A 24,218-nucleotide genomic window follows, 5' to 3' on the forward strand; every position below is an offset into this window, starting at 1 on the left:
CCGAGCGCAAATGCATAACATACTGATCGTTTATGTATTTTTTATTTTTTTAAGGGGATCAGCCCACCCGGGCAGAGGTCACTGACCCACATCGGGGCCTGGGGGCGAAACTGTAATAATTATTCATAGTAAATAAAGTATATAATAAAAAGTAAATAAAATAATAATGATAACAATTATAATAAGGACACTATAATAATAATAATAATAATAAAGAACTATAAAGAAATACAAGAAAAATAGTGAGAAACGCTATATGTATGTTGTGTTGTCAAGTACAAGAAACAATTGATTCCCTGCAATTATGTGTAAATGAGGCAGAAAGACAGATCAGCAACCTGGGACTTGGTCACAATTTTTCTGATGACATATGGCAGCAGGGTTAATGTTATACTACAAATTATAATTCTACTCTTAATGATGTAGTTCTGTATTTCCATTGAGTGTGTGTGTGTGTGTGTTTGTGTATCTAATTTCTAATTTATTATTTCACCACTTAAAATCTTACTTGCTGTGATGGTTGATAGGGTCACAGTGGATACACGCTTCCCACGAGTGTCATGGGTAAGGAATCGAACCCATGACATACTTATGAGAGAAGCCACTGATGTAATTGACTTTCCTCAGAGGAAGCGTATACGTAGGATGAATAACAGAACCAATGTGTGGATAAACAGCAACATTATATTTCGTGACAAATATATCTTGTTACCAGCAGACAGAGACTACATGAAATACAATGATATTAATGTTAAAAACGTAATCTAATTATATCAGAGTTAACTGTAATATGGGCGCCTTAGGAAATTCACAAAAACAAAAACGATAAAGAACACAATTAGCAAAACCTTTGAACCAAATACTGAAGGTAAATAAACACTGATAAACACATTACATATAAGTTAAAAACAAAGGTTATGAGAAGAGGAATGCTGGGTGCCCAGGACTGACTGGACTTGTTAGGAGCTTGCTAGTTCGTGGGTCATGTAATAACATTAATAATAATAATAATAATAATAATAATAATAATAATAATAATAATAATAATTATTAATAATAATAATAATAATAATAATAATAATAATAATAATAACGATAATAATGATAATGATTTTAATAATAATAATATTAATAATAATAATAATGATAGTAATGATAATAATAATAATAATAACAATAATAATAATAATAATAATAATAATAATAACAATATTAATAATAATAATAATTATATTAATAATAATAATAATAATAATAATAATAATAATAATAATATTATTATTATTATTATTATTATTATTATTATTTTTATTATTATTATTATTATTATTATTATTATTATTATTATTATTATTATTATTAATTATAATTACAATAATAATAATAATAATAATAATAATAACAATAATAATAATAATAATAATAACAATAATAATAATAATGATAATAATAATAATAATAATAATGATAATAATAATAATAATAATAATAATAATAATAATAATAATAATAATAATAATAATAACAATATTAATAATAATAATAATAATAATAATATTAATAATAATGATAATAATAATATTAATAATAATAATAATTATAATTACAATAATAATATTATTAATAATAATAATAATAATAATAATAATAATAATAATAATAATAATAATAATAATAAATCTTCACTGGCCATCGCACATTGAATTCTTGAAAGAACCTAAAGTACTTATGAGGACATCTGCAGAAGACTTCAGCTGTGAAGTTGCCTGATACTCAAAAGTTCGAAGATAAGGACAAGTAGACTCACAAAGTGTCCCCCGAAAAGCACCACAAACATACCCTGAAATAGACGACAGTCACCATGAGCTACAGAAACATGGATGTTTCCAAATGTGTCTCAGAAGAGGTCTGCTACTGAGTAACATACCTTTATATGTACTTCGAGTTTTATGATAATTATGAAGTTCTTGAATTCCAGGACTGTCTGTTACATGTTTTTTTATTACATTTTCCCTTTTATTAATATTAATTCGCTATTCCTGTTTTTGTGCTTTATTAAGGTATTATGTTATTTTATCTTCAAAATATTTATCTTCACAAACGATTTTTTCCACTTCAGCTTTGTAACAAAAATTAATAAAATCAGTAAACTCGCTGCGGAATTTAGTCTTTTCCTCGGAAGTCACTTCTTAGCCTTTGACCCTCATTATAAGTCTCTGTGCATAATGGTCTGAATATTGGGAGCTAGAGTTATATATATATATATATATATATATATATATATATATATATATATATATATATATATATATATATATATATATATATATATATATATATATATATATATATATATATATATAATTGATAAGGCAAAAATATCACTTGTATTTTCATGCTTGATTGTAAACCAAGTGGTCATGCATGAAAGGAATAATGCTGAACTGTGTATCGTAATCAAGCGTCATGACACTTTTCAATTTCAATCGGTTGTACTAGGTGTTATTTGGAACAGCTTACTCATACACTCCATACTTTTGAAAAATAGAATATATATGCATGACATTCGATACCTAAGTTATAGATACCAATACTAGATACCAATACAGTATAGATACAATGGCTCGATTGCTGTGTCTCCCGTCAGCTGACAACAGAGGCCAGAGGGGTTCAGTCCCCAATACAGTATAGATACAATGGGATCGATACCTGTGTCTCCCGCCAGGTGACAGCAGAGGCCAGAGGGCTTCAGTCCCCTCTATAAGGACAGTAATGCCAACTTTGCAGTAGATGTCGCTATTTTCTATACCTCGCACTGTAAGCCATCATGAGCATAAAAATCGCTGCATATTCAAGCAGCTTACATCCATATGGCGTCATGTTTTAGTGATTAAGCTTAATTTTTTCCCCAGGGTATTGTTACTAGGTGCCGTTTTGTAAGCTTTAAGCTCGAAACGAATTCGCGTAACTCTCAAAATTGAAGGTCCTGGAGAAGTTTAGTCCCAAGACAAAATGGGCATACAAAGCTTTGCACCAGATTACACAACATGGATAATCAAAATTCTAAAAAATGAAGGAAATAACAGAAATGTAAAGTTGATTGATCGGAAATCAGAGCACACTGAGTTTTAATGTGTTTAATGATGGTCAATAGAGCAAAGGTAGACTCCAAAATCACGACTTCCCGATGAACATAATATGGTCCCAGTAATTCAACTTTTTAAGTGTGAGAGGAAGTATCAAAGTCACAAATAAATTAAAACTGATCCCATTCAATGCTAAAACGGTCAAACTAAGATGAACAGTATGATTTATTAGACGATTAAAACCGCACATTGTGTGAAAAGAACAGTTGCGTAGAAAGGGAGAAGGGATGAGTTGATTTTTTTCTCTCTCTATTTGTTTATCTCTCCTTTCCTCTCTATATTTCAGGATATGGAATAGAACCACTAAGGGAAGTTTAGACACTATTTTTTGTATACATTAATGCGCAGTACCCAAAGGTTGTGGATGGACAGTGAGGTGTTGACAGTAATCTTGGTCGGAGGATATGCACATGAGGTAGAGTTGGGCATGTAAGCCTCAGTCCAGTGGTCATAGAGCCCTCCTTGTGTCACTGACTTGATTCTGTGAAAGATTAATCGAAATAAAACTTTTTTTATATACAAAAGCATGACGTACAGGTACACTCGCCACAAAAAATTATCGAACGCTCTAACGGTCATACATTAGGCAAAATAAACGAGAAATCTAAACATTGCTATCTGCGGAAGTTTTATTGTAATTTAAATTATTTTTTCTTCATCTGTAAATATTATAAAGGCGAGCAACATACTGTATGCTATTACGAAAGACTGAAAGTCACTTCGCAGCCAGGCACACCAACCATTCTGAGATGACGCGAGCCAAAGTGCTCATTCTGAAATCTGTTGTGCCCAATTGTTCGAGAATTTTTTGTGGTTAGTGTACATAGTTAACTCAGTGTTATTCTTTAACTAGTGTTCAATAGACACATACAATAAAGCTAAAAAAATCACATCTTCAGAATCAGAGTAACAAGTAATTAGCTTGAAAGAGATTAAAGATATTATTAGATAAAACTTTTACTTTCTGATAACTTTCTGAATTCTTAGTTTTGTTTTAATATATTTGTACGGTATTGTTAGCAAAAAAAAACTCAGATAAAATATATGGCGGCATACCAACTTTCTGAATTTGATAGTCTGAAATGTCATTAACATGTCACATAATTTCAAACTTAGAAATTTTATGACAAAGCTGGTTCTGTGTTCAGCTTCAGAGTAGCAGAGCGACTAAGTGTCATTATTGGAGGAAATCTTGCAAATGGTGTTACAAGTATGAAAATTTGGCATGAAGAATCAATATGGGTTGATTATCAAATCTATCTGATTGGATATTAAAAATCCCAATATGGCGGCCATTTTCCAAGATTGTCGCCAAATGTGGATGTCCAATTTTCCTTTTGGGCATAAAAATAATGCCTCCTGAATATTACCTTGTAATTCAATTGACAGTAGGAACAGTATAGAATCCAGTCTCATTAAACATACCGAATCCGTCAAAATGAATTTGAGTAATGATATGTACAACTGGAAAATTTCGTAATTTTGAAGATTTGTAACCAGGTAAATTTGCTGATGACACTAAAATAGGACGTGTTATCAAATCTGACGAGGACTCGGCAAAACTACAGGAAGATCTAAACAAATTTTTCGAATGGTCTGAAAAATGGCAGATGAAATTCAACGTCGACAAATGTAAAGTACTCAGTATAGGAGATGTAAACAGGGAAACCAGATACCAGATGAACAACGATGCCATAGAGAAATCCGACTGCGAGAGAGATTTAGGAGTAATGATAAGTAGGAACCTTAAGCCAAGTAAACAATGTGTTTTTGCTCGTAACAAGGCTAATAAAGTACTTGGGTTCATACAAAGGAGTGTTAGTTACAAGACTAGCGAGGTCATCCTAAAACTTTATCTTGCTCTTGTGAGACCACACCTGGATTACGCAGTTCAGTTCTGGTCACCGTATTACAGAATGGATATAGAATCCTTGGAAAGAATTCAGAGGAGAATGACAAGACTAATCCCGGGCATTAGGAACCTTGAGTATAGAGACAGGTTAAAGCATCTTAATTTGCACTCCCTCGAGAGACGTAGAGCGAGGGGCGACCTGATAGAGGTGTATAAGTGGAAGGCAGGGCTAAACAAAGGGGACATTACAAAGGTACTCAAACTATCCAACCAGGAGCGAACTCGTAACAATGGTTTTAAATTAGACAAATTTAGATTTAGGCGTGAAATAGGTAAACACTGGTTTGGAAACAGAGTAGTGGATGAATGGAACAAGTTACCAAATATCATCATTAACTCGAATACTGTACGCTGAATTGCTTCAAACATAGGTTGGATGCTCATATGAGCAATAGGGGTTGGGTGTAAACGGGACTGTCCAGTATGGGCCAATAGGCCCGCTGCAGTTTCCTCCATTCTTATGTTCTTATGTCTTACCCTCTGACCTGACTACCGACCGCTGCGGTGCTTTTTTGAAGATTAGTAGGGTCATTACCTAATACCTGACCATTGTGGACTTGAGCTCACCCTAATTTGTTTATATACTGTATACCTTGTTATGTACTTCTCCTTAGTCTGTACTCACCCCTGAAGATGTGAATTACACGAAAGCACTTGGAAACTTCGTGTTTTCTTTTTTCCTTGTAGCTGCGTAAACGCGCAATTCTGGCACCAAAGAATGAAATAGTGGCTGAAATCAACATGACTCTACTCAGACAGCTTCCAGGCAGTGAGACCTCATTCAAATCTGTTGATAAAGTAATCGACCAGGACCAAGCTGTCCAGTACCCTGCAGAATTCATTAATTCTTTGGAGCCCGCTGGAATGCCTTCTCACCACCTCACTCTCAAGATTGGAACTCCTATAATGCTCTTAAGAAATTTTGAACTACCAATCCTCTGCAATGGCACAAGACTGGTGGTGAAGAACATGATGTACCGGAAGCTACAATACTGACATGAAAACCTAAAGGAGAGGACGTTTTTATACCAAGGATACCTCTAATCACCACTGACCTGCAATTTGAGTTCAGGCGACTTCAGTTCTCGGTTAAAGTGAGCTTTGCCATGACCATCTACAAAAGCCAGAGAAAGTCCCTAAAGGTGGTTGGCCTAAATCTGGTGTTTCCTTGCTTCTCTCATGGACAGTTCTATGTTGGATGCTCCAAAGTGGGAACTGGCAAAAATCTGTACATACTTGCTGCTAATGGCAAAACGAAAAATGTGGACTACCTTAATGCACTACAGTGAGACAATGTGGAGCATCCCGGAGGTGTCGTCCGACCCTTGGCCTAGTGAAAGCGACTCCTCTAGTATATGTGGGCATTCATTGATGGCTGGCAACGACTACCTGTACAGAAGAGACGGACTACACTTCTCTCGTGAGGGGGTAAAGACGTTGTCTGCATCCCTGGAGCGTGAAATTGTCACTCCGAAGGGGGGGTTTCGCCAGTAGAGAGGGGTCGGGGAAAGTTGCAGGTCAGGACAAGGGGTAAAACAGGACCAGGGAAGAGTAGGTTTAAATGTATACTATACAAACAGTAGGAGCGTTAGAAATAAAATAGACTTGCTGAGAGCGGTTGTATGTACCGAGAATGTAGACGTCATAGCAATCACCGAAACTTGGATGAATCTGGCGAGCAAAATTTTTTATCAGAGTACCACATAGAAGGGTACAACCTTTTTCACAAGGACAGGGAAGGTAGGAAGGGGGGAGGGGTCGCACTCTTCGTCAAGGATACATTAAAATGTTGTACTAATAATTCAATAAAGGGTGAAATAGGAACCGAGTCTGTGTGGGTAGAAATCACGGAAGGAAGAGAAAAACTAATTATGGGAGTGATTTACAGGCCCCCAAGTCTTGGCAAAGAAGCAGCTCAGCCCATATGGCAGGAAATGAGTAGGGCAGCAAAATATAACAACCTATGCATTATGGGGGATTTCAACTTCAGAAATATTGACTGGGACAACATTGTAGGCGACTATGAATCTGAAGACTTCCTAGACGCAGTACAGGACAAATTTTTGAAACAACTAATTACAGAACCTACTAGAGGTGACAATATATTAGACCTAGTATTAACAAATAAAGAAAATATTATCAGAGATATCACAGTAGGGGAAGAACTAGGTAACAGTGATCACAGAGAAATCAGGTTCACCCTAAATTGGGAAACGAAAAACAATGACAATATGGTCAGCGTCCCAAACTTTCGGTTGGCGGATTATCAGGGGTTAAGAAGGTACCTAGGTGAGGTCACCTGGGATCAGTCACGTCAGTCCCCAGTAGGAAGGGGTGAGGTCATAGATGACACAACAATTGATCATGACTATACTATATTCTCTAGTATTCTACATAAAGCACAAGAACAAAATATACCATACAGAAAAATTCGGTCAAATACGAATGAGCCAAGGTGGATGACCAGAAAACTAAAACATGACATAGGAATAGAGAAAGGAAGATATAAGAAATTAAAGGGAGGGGAGGAGCAGCTCAGAAATAGGTATAATGAACTATCTAGGAATGTTAAGAAAAATGTAAGGAAAGCAAAGAGAGACTAGAGACTATGAAATCAAAATAGCAAGAGAATCCAAGGCAAATCCCAAGGGATTTTTCCAGGTATATAGGACAAAGGTCAAGGACAAAGTAGGGCCTTTAAAGTCAGGGAAGGGAGAAGTGATAAATGGCAGTGAAGAAATAAGCAAAGCATTGAACAGCTACTTCTTATCAGTTTTCACAGAAGAAATTTGCCATGAAATTCCAGAGGTTTAATTGATATTTAAGGGAAAGGAAGAAGAGAAATTAAAGAATATCACTATCAGAAAAGAGGATGTTCTTAAGAAGATAAATAAACTAAAGAAAACAAAATCCGCAGGGCCGGATGAAATTTTCCCTCGAGTCTTGAAAGAGTGTAAGGAACAGATTAGCGGACCCTTCGTAAACTTATTTACAAAATCATTAGACACTGGAGTTGTGCCAGACTTGTGAAAACAGGCAAATGTAGTACCCATCAACGTCAAATTACCGGCCGATCAGTTTGACGTCAGTAGTGAGGAAATTTCTTGAATCAATTATAGCAGATAGCATCCGATCGCAGCAAGAGAAAAGCAAATTAATCTACGACTCTCAACATGGGTTTACAAAGGGAAAATCTTGTTTAACAAATCTGCTAACGTTTTTTAGGAAAGTCTTCGAGGCAGTAGATAATGACGAAAATTACGATGTTATTTACTTAGACTTTAGCAAAGCATTTGACAAAGTTCTGCATCAGAGGCTTCTGAGAAAAATTAATGCTCATGGTATCGAGGGGAAAGTTTTAAATTGGATAAAATCATGGCACACCGATAGAACGCAGAGGGTTCAGCGAAGATGGTGTTAAATCTGAGTGGGGCCGTGTAACCAGTGGGGCTCCCCAGGGGTCAGTACCTGGCCCACTCTTGTTCATAATCTACATAAACGATCTAGATACTGGAATCAGCAGTGACATAAGCAAGTTTGCGGATGACACCAAAATGGGGCGGCAAATTAATTCAGGGTAGGATGCAAACGCATTACAGGAGGATCTAAATAAACTGCAGGGGTGGTCTGGTAAATGGCTAATGAAATTAAACACCAGCAAGTGCAGCGTACTTAATATTGGAAGAACAAATACTTATAATGTATACAGCCTGAACAACATCAACCTAGAGAAGTCGACTTGTGAAAGACACCTAGGGGTACTTGTAAGCCCGGACCTATGGCCTAAAACACAGTGCGTTAATGTTCGAAATAAGGCAAACAGAGTGTAAGTAACAAGAGTGCAGAGGTTTTATTGCAACTATATCTTGCGCTAGTTAGGCCGCACCTCGATTATGCGGTTCAGTTCTGGTGCCCCTATTATAGAATGGATATAAAATCACTAGAGCCGGTGCAGCGAAGAATGACAAAAATGATTCCGGGAATTAGACAAATTCCATATCAGGATAGGTTAACGAAACTTAACTTGCATTCCCTAGAAAGACGAAGAGCGCGGGGAGATATGATAGAAGTATTTAAGTGGGTGAAAGGAATCAATAAAGGGGATATAGATAAAGTTCTTATAATATCCGACCAGGATAGGACTCGGAGCAACGGATTCAAGTTGGATAAGTTTAGGTTTCGGAGGGAGATTTAAAGAAACTGGTTCACAAATAGGGTGGTGGACGAGTGGAACAAGCTTAGCAACTTTGTAGTAAGTGCGGGAACTCTGGAAAGTTTCATAAGGAGCCTAGATAGATTCATGGATGATAGAGAGTGGTAGTAACTCTCGACAGGAGCTGCCATGCACAGGCCAACCGGCCTATTGCAGACTCCTTATTTTCTTATGTTCTTATGTTCTTATATATCCGCTAGGCCACGGTAGGTCGCCACCCTCCGGAAAGCTCCACATTGTCTCACTGTTCAGTCCCAAGACTTCTTCTTCCATCAATATTTCATTAACGGTGTAAGTAAGTTCAACCATGTTTTTCACTACAACGGTACAGCAAAGTATATTTCTTAGCATTAAACTGTTATTATTTTATTGTCTAATCATCACTACATATAACATCATCCATCATCCCTACATTTAATACCATCCATCATCACTACATATAACACCATCCATCATCACTACATATAACACCAACCATCATCACTACATGTAACATCATCCATCATCACTACATATAACACCATCCATCATCACGACATATAACAACAGACATCATCACTATATATAAAACCATCCATGATCAGTACATATAACTCGACCCATCATCACTACATATAACACCACCCATCATCACTACATATAACAACATCCATCATCACTACATATAACACCACCCATCATCACTACATATAACAACATCCATCATCACTACATATAACACCATGCATCATCACTGCATATAACACCATCCATCATCACTACATATAGCACCACCATCACCACCATCACTACTACCACCATCATCACTACCACCACTACTACCACCACCATCATTAACACTACTATCAGCCAGTCTCTACCACCACCACTATCACCACGAACATGCCGCTATCACCATCACCACCACTACCACTATCACTACCACCGTCACCACCACCACTACATATAACACCATCCATCATCACTACATATAACACCATCCATCATCACTACATATATCACCACCCATCATCACTACATATAACAACATTCATCACTACATATAATATCATCCATCATCACTACATATAACACCATCCATCATCACTTCATATAACACCATCCATCATCACTACATATATCACCACCCATCATCACTACATATAACAACATTCATCACTACATATAATATCATCCATCATCACTACATATAATATCATCCATCATCACTACATATAACACCATCCATCATCACTTCATATAACACCATCCATCATCACTACATATAACATCATGCATCATCACTACATATAACACCATCCATCATCACTTCATATAACACCATCCATCATCACTACAGATCGGTAAAGTAGTTTCCGAGATTCTCTTGCGGACACACACACAAACACACAAACAAACACACAAACATGCTTCTTTGTTTTATATATAGAGATATACTCGAGAACTTTGTGTCCCAGATTTTGCCTAATCAGCCCCAAATAAAGTTAGGTAGCCGCACCTGAAACACCAAGATGTGCCAGCGCGGGAGGGCTGAGCCAAGGATAATGGGGTTAAAGATATCCGGATGGTATACAGATCGCACGGCACTTTTAAATGCTACTGGATGAATAATCGGGCTAGGTGTAGGACAAACAATTGCTTGAAGTTAGTTGTATCCCATACAGAAAAGTACATATGATATAGGGTGGTAAAAGGATAAATTTTAGGCTTTGTACCACAAGGCGTTGAATATTGGTCCTAAAAAGTAATCGTGAAAGGAAAATAAAATGGGCCAATTGCTGTCTTTGTCTCGAGGAAATTCCAGAGGTGGAACTGATATTTAGGGGAAACGAAGAAGAGAAATTAAAGAATATTACTATCAGAAAAGAAGATGTTCTTAAGAAGATAAAATAAATTAAAGAAGACAAAATCCCCAGGGCCGGATGAAATTTTCCCTCGAGTTTTGAAAGAGTGTAAGGAACAGATTGGCGGACCCTCGTAAATTTATTTACAAAATCATTCGACACGGAAGTCTTGCCAGACTTGTGGAAACAGGCAAATGTAGTACTCATACACAAAAGGGGAGACACAGCATCGGCGTCGAATTACCGTCAGTAGTGGGGAAATTTCTTGAATCAATTATTATAGCAAATAGCATCCGATCGCAATTAAAGGAAAACAAATTAATCTACGACTCTCAACATGGGTTTACAAAGGGAAAATCTTGTCTAACATATCTGCTGACGCTTTTTAGGGAAGTCTTCGAGGTAGTAGATAATGACCAAAATCACGATGTTATTTACTTAGACTTTAGCAAAGCGTTTGACAGTGTACCGCATAGGCGGCTTCTGAGAAAAGTTAAGGCTCATGGTATCGAGTTAAAAGTTTTAAATTGGATAAAATCATGGCTCTTCGATAGAACACAGAGGGTCGGCGTAGATGGTGTTAAATCTGAGTTGGGCCGTGTAACCAGTGGGGTTCCCCAGGGGTCAGTAGTGGGCCCAATCTTGTTCATAATCTACATAAACGATCTAGATACTGGGGTCCGCAGTGACATAAGCAAGTTTGCGGATGACACCAAAATAGGGCGGCAGATTAATTCATGGCAGGATGCAAATGCACTACAGGAGGATTTAAATAAACTGCAGGAATGCTTAAAAAAATGGCAAATGAAATTCAACACCAGCAAGTGCAGCGTACTTAATATTGGAAGAACAAATACTGTCAATGTATACAGGTTTAACAATATCAACCTAAAGAAGTCTACTTGTGAAAGAGACTTAGGGGTACTTGTAAGCCCGGACATACGGCCTAGAAAACAGTGCGTTAATGTTCGTAATACGGCGAACAGAGTATAAGGTTTTATATCTAGAAGTGTAAGTAATAAGAGTGCACAGGTCTTATTGTAACTATATCTTGCGCTAGTCAGGCCGAACCTCGATAATGCTGTTCAGTTCTGGTGCCCTTATTATAGAATGGATATCAATTCACTGGAGTCGGTGCAGCGAAAAATGACGAAAATGATTCCGGGACTTAAAAACCTTCCATATCAAGATAGATTAAAGAAACTAAACTTGCATTTCCTAGAAAGACGAAGAGTGCGGGTGATATGATAGAAGTATTTAAGTGGATTAAAGGAATCAATAAAGGAGATATAGATAAACTTCTTATAATATCAGAGCAGGATAGGACTCGTAGCAACAGATTTAAGTTGGATAAGTTTAGGTTTAGGATGGAGATAGGAAGAACTGGTTCACAAATAGAGTGGTGGATGAGTGGAATAAGCTTAGCAACTTTGTAGTAAGTGCTTGAACGCTGGAAATTTTTAGAAGGAGGCTAGATAGATTCATGGATGATAGAGAGTGGTAGTAACTCTCGACAGGAGCTGCCATGCACAGGCCAACCGGCCTATTGCTGACTCCTAATTTTCTTATGTTCTTATATTCTTATGATAAGAAGGAAGAACTTAAATCTCCAAAGACTAACCCTACTAGAAGTGAGGAAGATGGCTACAGCAAATTAGGCAATAGATGCCCTTCCAATAAGGTTTGACAGATTGCCTAATAATAAATCATTATATGTAAAAAAAAATAAAATACATCGGTTAGGCAAATTTGGCTGACAACTTGGAAATTTTAATGTCCAATCGGATAGATTTGATAAGTAACCCATATTGAATGTTCATCCCAAATTTCATGTATGTATGAGTGTGAGAGAGAGAGAGAGAGAGAGAGAGAGAGAGAGAGAGAGAGAGAGAGAGAGAGAGAGAGAGAGACCTTTCACTTATGACTGGGACCAGAGGACTGTCTTTCTGACCAACCATGGCGGACATGAAAGGCATAACCCTCTCTTTGGATGAGTAAAAATCGCAACGTCCTGTAAAGAGGAAAAGTAACTGTTTAATCTATATAATCTTGCACGCATTAGCCTTGGCAGATTAGAATAAGAGTCATGAGGAAACAGAACCTAATATCTGGTTCTCGAATAAAATATGTTATCTATATGTTTGTTATCTTCATTCAGTCACTGTATTTCTTGTACCAGAAAAATATATTTGTGTCATTAAAGGAGAAAATTGATTGATAAAAGTAAAGCTTGATTGAGTTTAAAAATATTAAACAGGCGATTATCTCTCTTGGTCAGGCAGGGTCTGGTTGGAGGTTGTCTGTGTACCAAGGGACTGGTATATTGTACCTGTGCTTGTGAATTCTTGAGCCTTGAGGACCCTTTGATAGCGGTCCTCAGATATAATTACGTGATCACCTCGGCTCACAAGTGTGTTCATGTAAGTGGAAAACTCAGCTCCACGCACATACATGATGCGGCCTTCTCTCTCCGAGTCAGCAACCTCCCGGAATATGCCCGACTCCATAGCCTTGAAAATAGAGTAACTTATAATTATCACTAAACAATTAAGTGAAAAAATATCGAAATATTTTCTCGTTTTCACATAAAATCACACCTCGGATTTCTCCAAAGAAACCGTTATCAACGCCTCAGATGAAACAGAAAAAAATTAACATGTATAAATTAATTTTCATTGATTTAGAGCAATAAAAACAAAAAGTTATCCCTATTCAACAAAAACTCACATGCTTTTCATGACTCAAGCATATATAGAAAAGAGTAATCCACTATTCGGAACTCAAACACTTTACCTCTATTTTATTTCCCACAAAGGCTGTTCATTCGTCTTATTCTTAAGCAACGTGAACCTCGATCGGGGATTGCCCGTGCCAACTATGTGGTCGTAGTAGCATTTAATCAACTCCAGCTTGGAAACACGAGGGTTCATAATTATATATCACAACAGTCCATATACACGCGAACTTCCATATACAAACATACCTTATGGCGTGGTATATGCTGATAACCACATAGGAAAGAAGAAACACGAAGTTCCCAAGCTATTTCGTGTAATTCATATCTTCAGGGATGAATACAGACCAAGAATGGGTTGGGTTGGTGATATGAAGAGAAGAGAGACTTAGCTCTGAGGGTGCAAGAGGGGTACAGTACAAGGTAAAGTTCAGAAGTGGGAAATATAGAAGGAGGTAGACAGCAGGTGAGCTATCCAACTTGCGGAGACGAGGTTTTGTCTTCCGTCAACAGTGCTGCATTATAGGACTCCTGCGGCTAGGGAAGGCCGGTCTCAGCTAAGCTAATCTAAGTTGTTCTATTTGATGTTTGCTTGGGGCATATTATGTTGGGGGGGGGGGCCCTCCAGGTCCTTATGGCACTGGAGGGAGGATCCCCAGCATTTGGTTCTTTTTTAATGTGTATATAGAAGCTCTGGTTCTTCGTTATCAGTTTTTATGCTTCTAGGCCACCATCTGTGCGATGTGTTGTTGTTTTCCTCATGTAGTTGGTTTAGTATGGGATCATGTTCTTGGTGATTGATTTTCCCATTTTACATTTGCTTGGGTGTGTATTCTGGTGTTGAGTGGGTCTATGCCGTGTTCTGTGTGTATGTCTTGTGCTGTTTGTGTGTATGGTGATCTGTGGTTTGCCGCTCTTCTGAGGGCTATATTTTGCTCTGCTTGAAATTTAAGTTTGTTTGTTCTTGTGATTGTGTTCAGAGGTATCGGAAGGTATTCTAAGTGTGGTCTGATCAGTGCTTTGTATAGGTGCAATTGTTTATTGGTGTTTAATTGGCGGAATCTTCTGAGCTTTGTATGTTGTGATTTTGCAATTGCCATTCCTTCATTGATGTGGGGGATTATTCCGTTTCTGGATATCTTGAGTCCTAATATGTTTCCGTTGGCAGCATATGGTATTTGTTGGTTATTGACAATAATAGGGTAGGGATTTGATTTTGCGATGTGGATTATTTTGTGTTTTTGGACATTGGTTTTTATCGTCCATTTTCTTTCATAGTTATTTATTATCTCTATTTCTCTGCTTGTTCTGGCCATCATTTGTTTGGATTTTCCTGAGTACCTGACTATCTGTGTGACATCATCTGCGTATGCTATACATTCTGATTGCCGTGGTTGCGGCATGTCTGCTGTGTATAAAGTGTATACTGTCGGCGATATATTACTGCCTTTGGGAACTCCACTATGAAGGTTAAAAGTTTGTCCTAGATGGTTGTCGATGATTAATTTGGCCTTTCTGTTGTCTAAAAAAAATGCATATTTGTGTGGTGATATTGGAAGGCATGTCCAGTTTGATTATTTTCAACTTCAGTCCTTCATGCCAGACTTTATCAAATGCTTTTGATACATCTCTTTGAATTATATTGCATTGGTCTCTGTTGCTTACAGCATTTGCAATTGATTCGTATATTAGTGCTATTGCTGTGTTGGTTCCTCGATTTTTCCGAAAGCCTCTCTGTCTCGGGTCATATTTGTTTTCTTGGTCTAGATAATTTCTGAGTCTGTGGTTGACTATTTTTTCCAATATTTTACCGGGTGTTTCCAGTAGTGAGATAGGTCTGTAGTTCTCTGCTTGAGTCTGATTTTGGCTATTTTTATTTTGGTAGGGAAGAAGCAAGTGAGGCATTATATATATTTTTAAGCTATTCGATCATTGACTCAGGTCTGTTTTGTAGTACGGTTTTATTAATTTGGCTATTATATTTTTCAATATCATTTTGGGTTAATGGAGCAATTATTGGGTTATTATTATTTTATGAATTAAGGTTGATTTTTCTAGTAGGTTTCCATTTCTCTGTGTTCTGGCTCAAATATGTTCTAGTTGCCTGTTCTGTTTCTTGGCAGAAGCTTCTATTGTCTTCGTCATTCTGATATGTCTTTCCAGTATTCTCTAAATATTGGTTCTTTATCGTGTGGTTCTGTTGCCTTTCTTCCGTTTTTGTCCTTTATGTCGCTAATTTCTTCCGAGTTAGTTCCCATTAGGTTATTTATTTTTTTCCAGAATGCTTTTGGGTTTCTGTAGTCTGCTTGTGTGTCATTGATCAGTTTGTTCCATGTTTCATTGTGTTTGTTCTTGCTTATGTCTATCAGTTCTTCTTTTAGATTCCTGTATAATATTCTGTTGTCATTGCTCCACCCGTGTGTTTTTGTGTATTCATATAGATTGGTGAATCTAGTTTGGATCATTTTCTCTTCATATGTTAATTGTGCATGTGGTAATGTACGGTATGTTGTTTTTGGGATGTTGTTTTTCATTGCTGTTATTACTTCATTGTACCATGTATCCAGTGTTTTGTCAATCTCTGTTGTGTCTTTGTTGTGTAGTAGTGATGGTTCGTTGTTGCTAAGACCCGATCAAAATTTTTCCCAATTTGCTCTACTGAGTGAAAATCTTGGGATTGATGGAATTTGTATCGGGGATGTGGATAGAGTTGCTATTATGGGTAGATGATCACTGGTTGTTGTGGGTCCAGCTTTTAGATGTACGTTTAGATGGTGATGCCTATTGGTTAAAACAATGTCTGGTTTTCTCGAGCTACCGGCTGATACGTAAGTTTTGAAGTCGGGCCCGAGGTGTGTTATTGTCCCGTGTTCGATTAGATCATGCAGGATTTTTCCTCCTGGGTTTCTGTTATTGTGTCTTAAGGTTGTGTGTTTAGCGTTGAGGTCTCCTATGAAGTATGCTGGATTGTTTTGCCTCATTAGTTTTAAGATGTCCCCTGTAAGGAATATTGGGCTTTTGAATGTTAGATATAAAGTTCCAATAGTTATTGGGCCTCTTGTTGTATTTATTTCGGCTGCAAGAAAGTTACTTTGGAAGTTGTCTATGATTTTGTATTGTATGTTGCGTTTTATAGCTATTGCTATTCCGTCATGTGGTTCGTCGTGTATGTTCATTTGATGTACATGGTAGTTAGAGATCTTTATTTTGTCACTGTTTTTCCGACCATGTGAGTTGATTAGTATTATGTCCGGGTCCAATGTGTTGAATGCATTTGTTAGCTCTGTTTTCCGTATCTGTGTCCAGGCAAGGGCATTATGTTGTAAATTCTTTATGTTTCGGTTCTGCGAACTGGTGGATCCCGTGAACTCAGTGCAAATTGCTTGCCCGCTCTTGTCTCTCCTGTCGCATATCTCTGCCGTACCTCTCTTAGGCTTGTTCTTATTTTCCTATATATTGAAGTGTCGACTTTTTCAATGGTGTTGTATTTGGTGTTGATTCCCCCGCCTCTGATTAGGGTTTCAATGTGTGACTCCTCCACTCTATTGTCCCTAAATTTGTATTTTAAGTTGCCTTCTTGTATTTCTTGTATAAGTTTTTCGTTAGGGATTATCGGTTGTGAGTTGACGGAGAAAAATCGAATGCCGATATTATCGCTGTAGTCAGGAGTCTTCTGAGATTTAGTTTCAGTTCCTCTCTTGTCCGTTGTTATCTGGTGCGGCTGCTCCTGAGTTTTTTCTATTCCCAGGCTGCTTTCTGTCATAATTTTAAATATCTCTGTCGATGGAACATCGTCTGTGAAGTTCACATGGGGTACATTGTTTGCAGCGAACATCTCTTTTATGGTTTTCCCGAATGTTCCTGGTTTGGCAACGTTGTTGATGTGTGCGTGTATTATTGCTGTTAGAATTGTGAATGGGAGGCCTTCATTAAGTTTAAGGTAGGTGGCTTGAGTAGGTTGCACTTCTTTTAATTTTTCCAGGTCCTTTTTTGTTGTGTCCTGAAGTTTTGCAATGGCTGCATAGGTCTTGTTTGGATTTAGTTCCATTTTCTTTTTGGCCTTTTCTTTTTCTTTTGGGTCTTTTATTACTTTTTTTTCTTGTGGGGCACCGGGCTGCCAGTGTCTGGTGATCCCCTTTGCAGTTTAGGCATTTTGGCTTATCCTTGTCTGTGCAGTCTCTGAATGTGTGGCCCTCCGCAGCACATTCAGAGCAGTACTTCTTGTCCTTTTCAGGGCAGCTGGCTGAGGTGTGATTGTACTTATAACATGTCCAGCATGGTGTTATTGGGTAGAATTCTTCCTTTTTATATTTGGTGTTTCGGTATATGGTAGTGTGATATGCCTATACCGCTTTCCATTGCCTTCTGAGCCATGGAGATCTCAATGAATCTGATCTTCATCATAATTGGTGCATTTGGCATCAACACTACCTCCTCCACTTTTTCCCAGGTGTTTTTCTCTTCTATTTCTTTTACGATGTCGCTTGGTGTCTTCTGCGTGATAAACTTGTCCACCCTCTTCATTACGATGGATTTCCTCTCTCTTACTTGGGGTGGTACAACTATTTCAAAGTTCTCCCTTTTCAGTTTTTTGACAGCATATGTGGCGAGCATAAGGTCGACATCTCTTTCTTCTAAGCAGAGAACTATGTATGAGTTTCTTGCTTCGATGAGAGCCTCGAATTTGAAGTTGCGGTGGGCACATAAGATAGTGCCTAGTTCCTCTTTGCGTTTTTCGGATACGCCCCCGCGGAGGGAGCGTACCCGAATCCTGTTACTCGTTGTCTTTGTCATGCTTGGGTCGTCTTTTTTTTCATCCGTCCAGTGGTGGGTAAGGCCACCGTTGCGTGGGACGAAGCTTGTGTCCTACCTAGCAAAGGAATTTCAATACCCCCTACCGCCGCTTGATGGTCGAGTGGTCGTAGGGTGGTTCCAATGTCTCTCTCCCAGAAGCCCAGTTAGGGGAACCTACTTTCCTAGTGTTTTTATTTGCTCACTTATAGGTGTGAGCTAGTGTACATATTCAAGGGGTTAAGCATTCAGGAATGCTACCCCCTTCCCAGGTGGACCCGCACGATCACGGCTACCCAGGAAGGCTCGGCGGAGGGATAGGTTCTGCTCCTGTCCACCTCCAGTGTTCACTATCTCCTGGGAGGGAGGTGAACAGCTACTGGGGGGACCCGAGGAAGAATACACCTCTGAGGGTTGTAGAGATAGACCCCAAACCACGTCAGGATTGCCACGCTATAGCTGCCCTCCAGCAGGAGTGTGAGTCACTCACACTGCCTGTAGGGAGGACTAGCCGGTGTTGACAATTCTGATCGCTCGTGGGGTAGTCCGGTGACGGTCGTTCGGTCGTTTGATGCCGCAGGGTGTCCAAGCTGCGCCGCCCTTCTCTGGGAGTACTCCCAGAACAGTCGGGGTGACAAAGTTCCCTCTAGTGAGTACGGTCAGCAAAGTTGGTCAACAATGGAAGCAGAGAGAGGGCAGGTCTTCACCGGTCCGGGTCCGGCAGTCGAAAGAGGAGTTGAGATGAGGAGACCAAGAATAATTATTGACAAGGCTAATATACTGTATATAGTAAATGAGAGTGAGATCAAGTCCCTATGGACAGCATATGTTCTTCCATAGTCAGATCATAAGTTTACAAATCTTGTTAATCACAAAATTGTCCAATTTGTACACAAGCCATTACTGAAATTCATGTTGACAGATTCGGTATGCTTAATGACACTAGATTCTTTAATGTTCTCACTGATGATTAAATTACAAGATAATACTGAGGAGGCATTATCCCAGTCAATGCAATGCTTATTATCTCTCATATGAATGAACAAAGCCTTGAATATCTGGCCTGTCCTAACACTATTTTTATGTTGCTTAAGTCGAGTTATAAGATCATTTCCCTGTCTGGTCTAAGTAAAACATATTACATTCCTTGCAAGGAACCTTGTAAATACAGCCACCTGCATTGCTGAAGTTCTTAATTAACATCTGTTTTACATTGCATAAGTTACTAAATGTTACAATTACGTTCCAGGTTTTCAGTTCTAAAAGAATTTGAGAGAAATTTTTGTTAAATGGTAATACTAAGAAATTTTTATTATCATGAAGATATTTAGGATCACTTCAATAAAAAGATTTCTTAACGCTGTTAAGGCATTTGTCTGTAAAATATCAAGGGTATTTTAAGTTCAAACCAATATTATAGATATATTTATATTCGTCATCAATGAATTCCGGACTGCATATTCTTAGAGCACGTAAAATTATCGATGAGAATACTGACTGTTTGACTCTATTATGATAGGCAGAGTGATAATAAATATTTGAACACACATTAGTAGGTTTCCTAAAACTACTGAACTTAAAGGTGTTACCTATTCTGTTGATCAGACAGTCTAGGAATGGTAATTTACAGTCACTTTCTAATTACACAGTGAATTTAATCGAGGGGGCTAAGTTGTTGAGTAGTGGTAGAAAGGCTTTTAAGTTCTCATTATATTGCCAAAGACATATTACATCATCTACATATCAAAACCAAACTGCTGAAGGTGGTAAAATATTACTTAGTTGTTTCTTCTGAAAATATTCCATATATAAGTTTCTCAACACTGGCAAAAGCGGATTGCCCCTGAAGATGTAAATTACACGAAAACGCTTGGGAACTTCGTGTTTTCTTATTTCCTATGTGGTTATCAGCATATATATATATATATATATATATATATATATATATATATATATATATATATATATATATATATATATATATATATATATATATATATATATATATATATATATATATATATATATATATATATATATATCACGGTAAATAGATATAATTGCCGATTTGGCCTTAAAAAGAAACTTAGGTTTTTTTCCAAATAGGGATAATTTTTTGTTTTTTCTCGCTCTAAAGTCTAAACCATTGGAATTGAATATGTAGTAGTACATGTTAAATTTTGATATGTTTCATATAAGGAGAAGTTTACTCTCATAAAATATAATAAAATATACCTAAAGTGGGTTAGGTTAGGTTAGGTTAGGTTAGGTTAGGTAAGGTTAAGTTTTGTATGAAACTTTTCATATACAGTACATATATTTTTATGATCTGCATTATCATTCATGGGCAGTCAGAGGTTTCAAAAAGATAAACACATGGAATTATCGGTATTCAGCAATTGATCAATTTATGATGGTAGCCAGGTTTTGATATTTCCATAAAAAAATAGGTTTTTCCTATGGTTCTTGTTGCGATTTGAACGACTATGACCTCTGACCTTCATTTCTGGTGCTAACCTAACCTAACCTAACGCAAACCCGGCTACTATCCTAAATTCACCCGGCAATTATCCCTATTTAGCGGACTTCAATATGCAAACCATACTTTGTTAGTCAGGAATATTGAAGTCCGTGTCTACGCCTATATATGAACTGTTGAAATTTATTTATAGTTTCGCGCTTTTTAACTTTTTAGCAAGGGCTATCCCAATCCCCAGTGGAGGATCCCGCTGCTTGAGAATAAGACGAAGAGGCAGGATTTGTGTGATATTAAAAAAAAAAAAAAACCTGATAGTTAGTTTGGTTGTCCTTGTGGTGGGTGCCTTGGTAGTGCTCGATGTTCCCTTTAGAATTCTTAGGATTGTTTCAAATAGAGGTATATATATATATATATATATATATATATATATATATATATATATATATATATATATATATATATATATATATATATATATATATATATTATATACTGTATGTGTGTACACACTTGCGTTACAAAACGAGAAGAGACAAACATTTACCTCAAAATACTGTACGTAAGAGGTGTCAATCTCCCATATCATGGTGACAGAGGGGTCGTCAAGCACGTCCCGGAGAGACTGGTAAGGTTGAGGGATGTATCTCACAGCTAAGTTGGACATGAGGTTGCCGGCGTAGCTCTTGGTCAACACCAACATGGCTATCATCCACACGGCTAACACTGTCCTCTCCCACCACGGGTCAGGAGACACAGCACCAGCTGTCCACGTACGAAGTTCTCGATTTATTTCTTACTAGAATTGCCACAGTCTATATCAAAAGTTTCTATCTTGGTTAATGTTTTGTGGTAAAGGCGGAACACAATAATTATTTTTTTTCGCACACTTTCATGTTGAACTTCAGATTTTTTTTTATCTAAACAAAAACCGCCCATGATATTTGGTTAACGTCCCGGAAATAATTAGGTCAACCTTTGTTATTAATTAGTTTAATGAGTTTAATGGGTTTAATGAGACTAAAACTTAAAAAAAAAAGAAAAACTATGGATAAAATCAAATGGGATTTAGGTAAACTTAAGACGGGGGCAGGGATAAAATATGAGATTGAAGCCGAAAATAGATTTTCGGTATTTTTATAGGATGACTTTGATAAACAAGGACTAGAACAGCAATTTAATAATTACAAAGAAGTAATGCTAGAATCTGGGGAAAAACTTATGGCACATAAGTGAAAAGAGGCTACGGGTAAGTGGATGACAAATACAATATTTAGGAAAATATATAGAAGATATATGAGAAAATGAAGTAAGGCTTATATAAAATTTACCAAAGAAATGCAAAGAGAATGCAGACTGGCCAAGAAAGGTAATCTAAAAATTAAATGAAAGGAGATTGAAGGTGATGACAGAAGGCATAATTACTGGGAATGTACAGACAAATTAACTAAATTAACTATAAAAAAAGGGCTGGTACAATTAAAAGCACAAACAATAAAATTATGTTTAGGGCAGAAGAAGTAAAAATAAGTTATGCAGAGTACATAGAAGAACTATACAATGATAAGGATAGACTAGAGGTAAGAAACGAAAAGGAAATAAAGGTCGAAATGACAATTCTTGAAACAAAAGTTGGGGCAGCTGTGAGCAAAATGAAAAATTATAAAGCTTGTGGGGTTGATCAGCTTCCAGCAGAATTAATAAAACAAATGGACAAGAATGGGCTTCTTTTTTTTTTTTTTAGTAAAACATGTAATTTTATTAATCAAAGGAGAGCTTCCCAGTAATTTAAAAAACAATAATTGTATTTTTACCTAAAAGGCCAGGCGCCTCAGAGTGCACCCTGTTTAGAACAATAAGCTTAAAAAGTTATGCCTGCAAAGTTGCCTTAAACAAAATTTTAAGTAGAATAAAGTTTAGAATAGAAAGTGAATTACCTGAGGAGCAAAAAGAATTTGGAAAAAGTGAAAAGGAATTAGAGAAGCTGTATTTGGTTTGGAAATTTTTGAGTGAAAGGGCCTTAGATGCCCAAAGAACTTTGTATATCTTCTTTGTTGATTTTGCAAAAAGGTTTTGATAAGTTAGAGCACAATAGACTTATAGAGATATTGGAAAAAATAGACATTAATGAAGGATATTTAGAATTTTGAAGACTGGCAACAGGAGGCTGTAACGAACTTGCTAATTGGTTCACAGTTAGACAGTGACTAAGACAAGGCTGTGTTCTATCTCCAACATTGTATAATATGTATTCAGAATTTGTTAATGAGAGAAGTAATAAGTGATAATAAAGTTAATAGTAAAGTAATATCAAATACACGCTATACAGATAATACTGCTCTTATCACAGAAAGAGAAGAGGCATTACAAAAACTCGCTATCAGATGAGTGGAAATTGGTGAAAAATATGGCCTAAGAGTAAATACTGTAAAGATTAAAGTAAAGGTTTTTTTAAAATTGAAAATAAATACTAAAATTATAAACTATGGTAGGGAACAGGGAACTTAATAAGTGGAAAATTGTGAGTATATTTGAGAAGTAACGTTAGCGCTTATGGTAGATGTACTGAAAAATCAAAACAAGAATAGGGCAAGGAAAAACACATACAATAATCTAAAAGACCTAATGAAAATAGACATTAACTTCTATTTGAGAAAAAGATAGCTGGAAAGCTATATATCGCAGGGACTATTGTATGGGTCAGGTGCGTGGACACTTTCAGCAGACATCAGAAAGAAAGAGGTTGGAGGCCTTTGAAATGTGGTGTTATAGGCGAATGATAAGAATAGGCGACACTGAAATAAAAACAAATGAAGAAGTATTAAGATTAACAAGAACTTCAAGGGAAATACCTGAAATGTATAGAAAGAGAAAAATTATATGATTAGGGATGAAATATTAATGGGCAAAGTTGAGAGTCGGAGGGTCAGAATAAGGCAGACACTGGGAATGATGAAGGAAATTAAAAATTGGGTCTCCAGAGAGAGATACAAAACCGTGGAGGACTGCGGTCGTCAACCCTATGATTTGAGGACTATATTTATGCTGTAAAGGGGATGGGTAACTACTTAATGACGCAAATATGGTGGACACCTGCTGTCC

At 37.0% G+C, this 24,218-nt stretch overlaps 1 protein-coding gene across 1 annotated transcript in view; it reads right to left on the reverse strand.

Moving 5' to 3' along the window:
• Positions 1-1,690: 1,690 nt before the first annotated feature.
• LOC121873791 (probable glutamate receptor) overlaps positions 1,691-24,218 on the reverse strand; it is a 67,286-nt gene continuing 44,758 nt past the window's right edge. The window contains exons 10-14 of the mRNA XM_042377493.1: positions 21,664-21,881; positions 13,445-13,625; positions 13,027-13,126; positions 3,498-3,627; positions 1,691-1,840 (exon numbers count right to left, since the gene is read on the reverse strand). Of these exons, the coding sequence (XP_042233427.1) occupies positions 1,751-1,840; positions 3,498-3,627; positions 13,027-13,126; positions 13,445-13,625; positions 21,664-21,881 (719 nt within the window). The 3' untranslated portion in view covers positions 1,691-1,750. The remainder of the gene's footprint in view (positions 1,841-3,497; positions 3,628-13,026; positions 13,127-13,444; positions 13,626-21,663; positions 21,882-24,218) is intronic.

This window comes from Homarus americanus, unplaced genomic scaffold (genome assembly GCF_018991925.1).
Source record: "Homarus americanus isolate GMGI-L3 unplaced genomic scaffold, GMGI_Hamer_2.0 scaffold25827, whole genome shotgun sequence".
NCBI classification, from domain to species: domain Eukaryota; kingdom Metazoa; phylum Arthropoda; class Malacostraca; order Decapoda; family Nephropidae; genus Homarus; species Homarus americanus.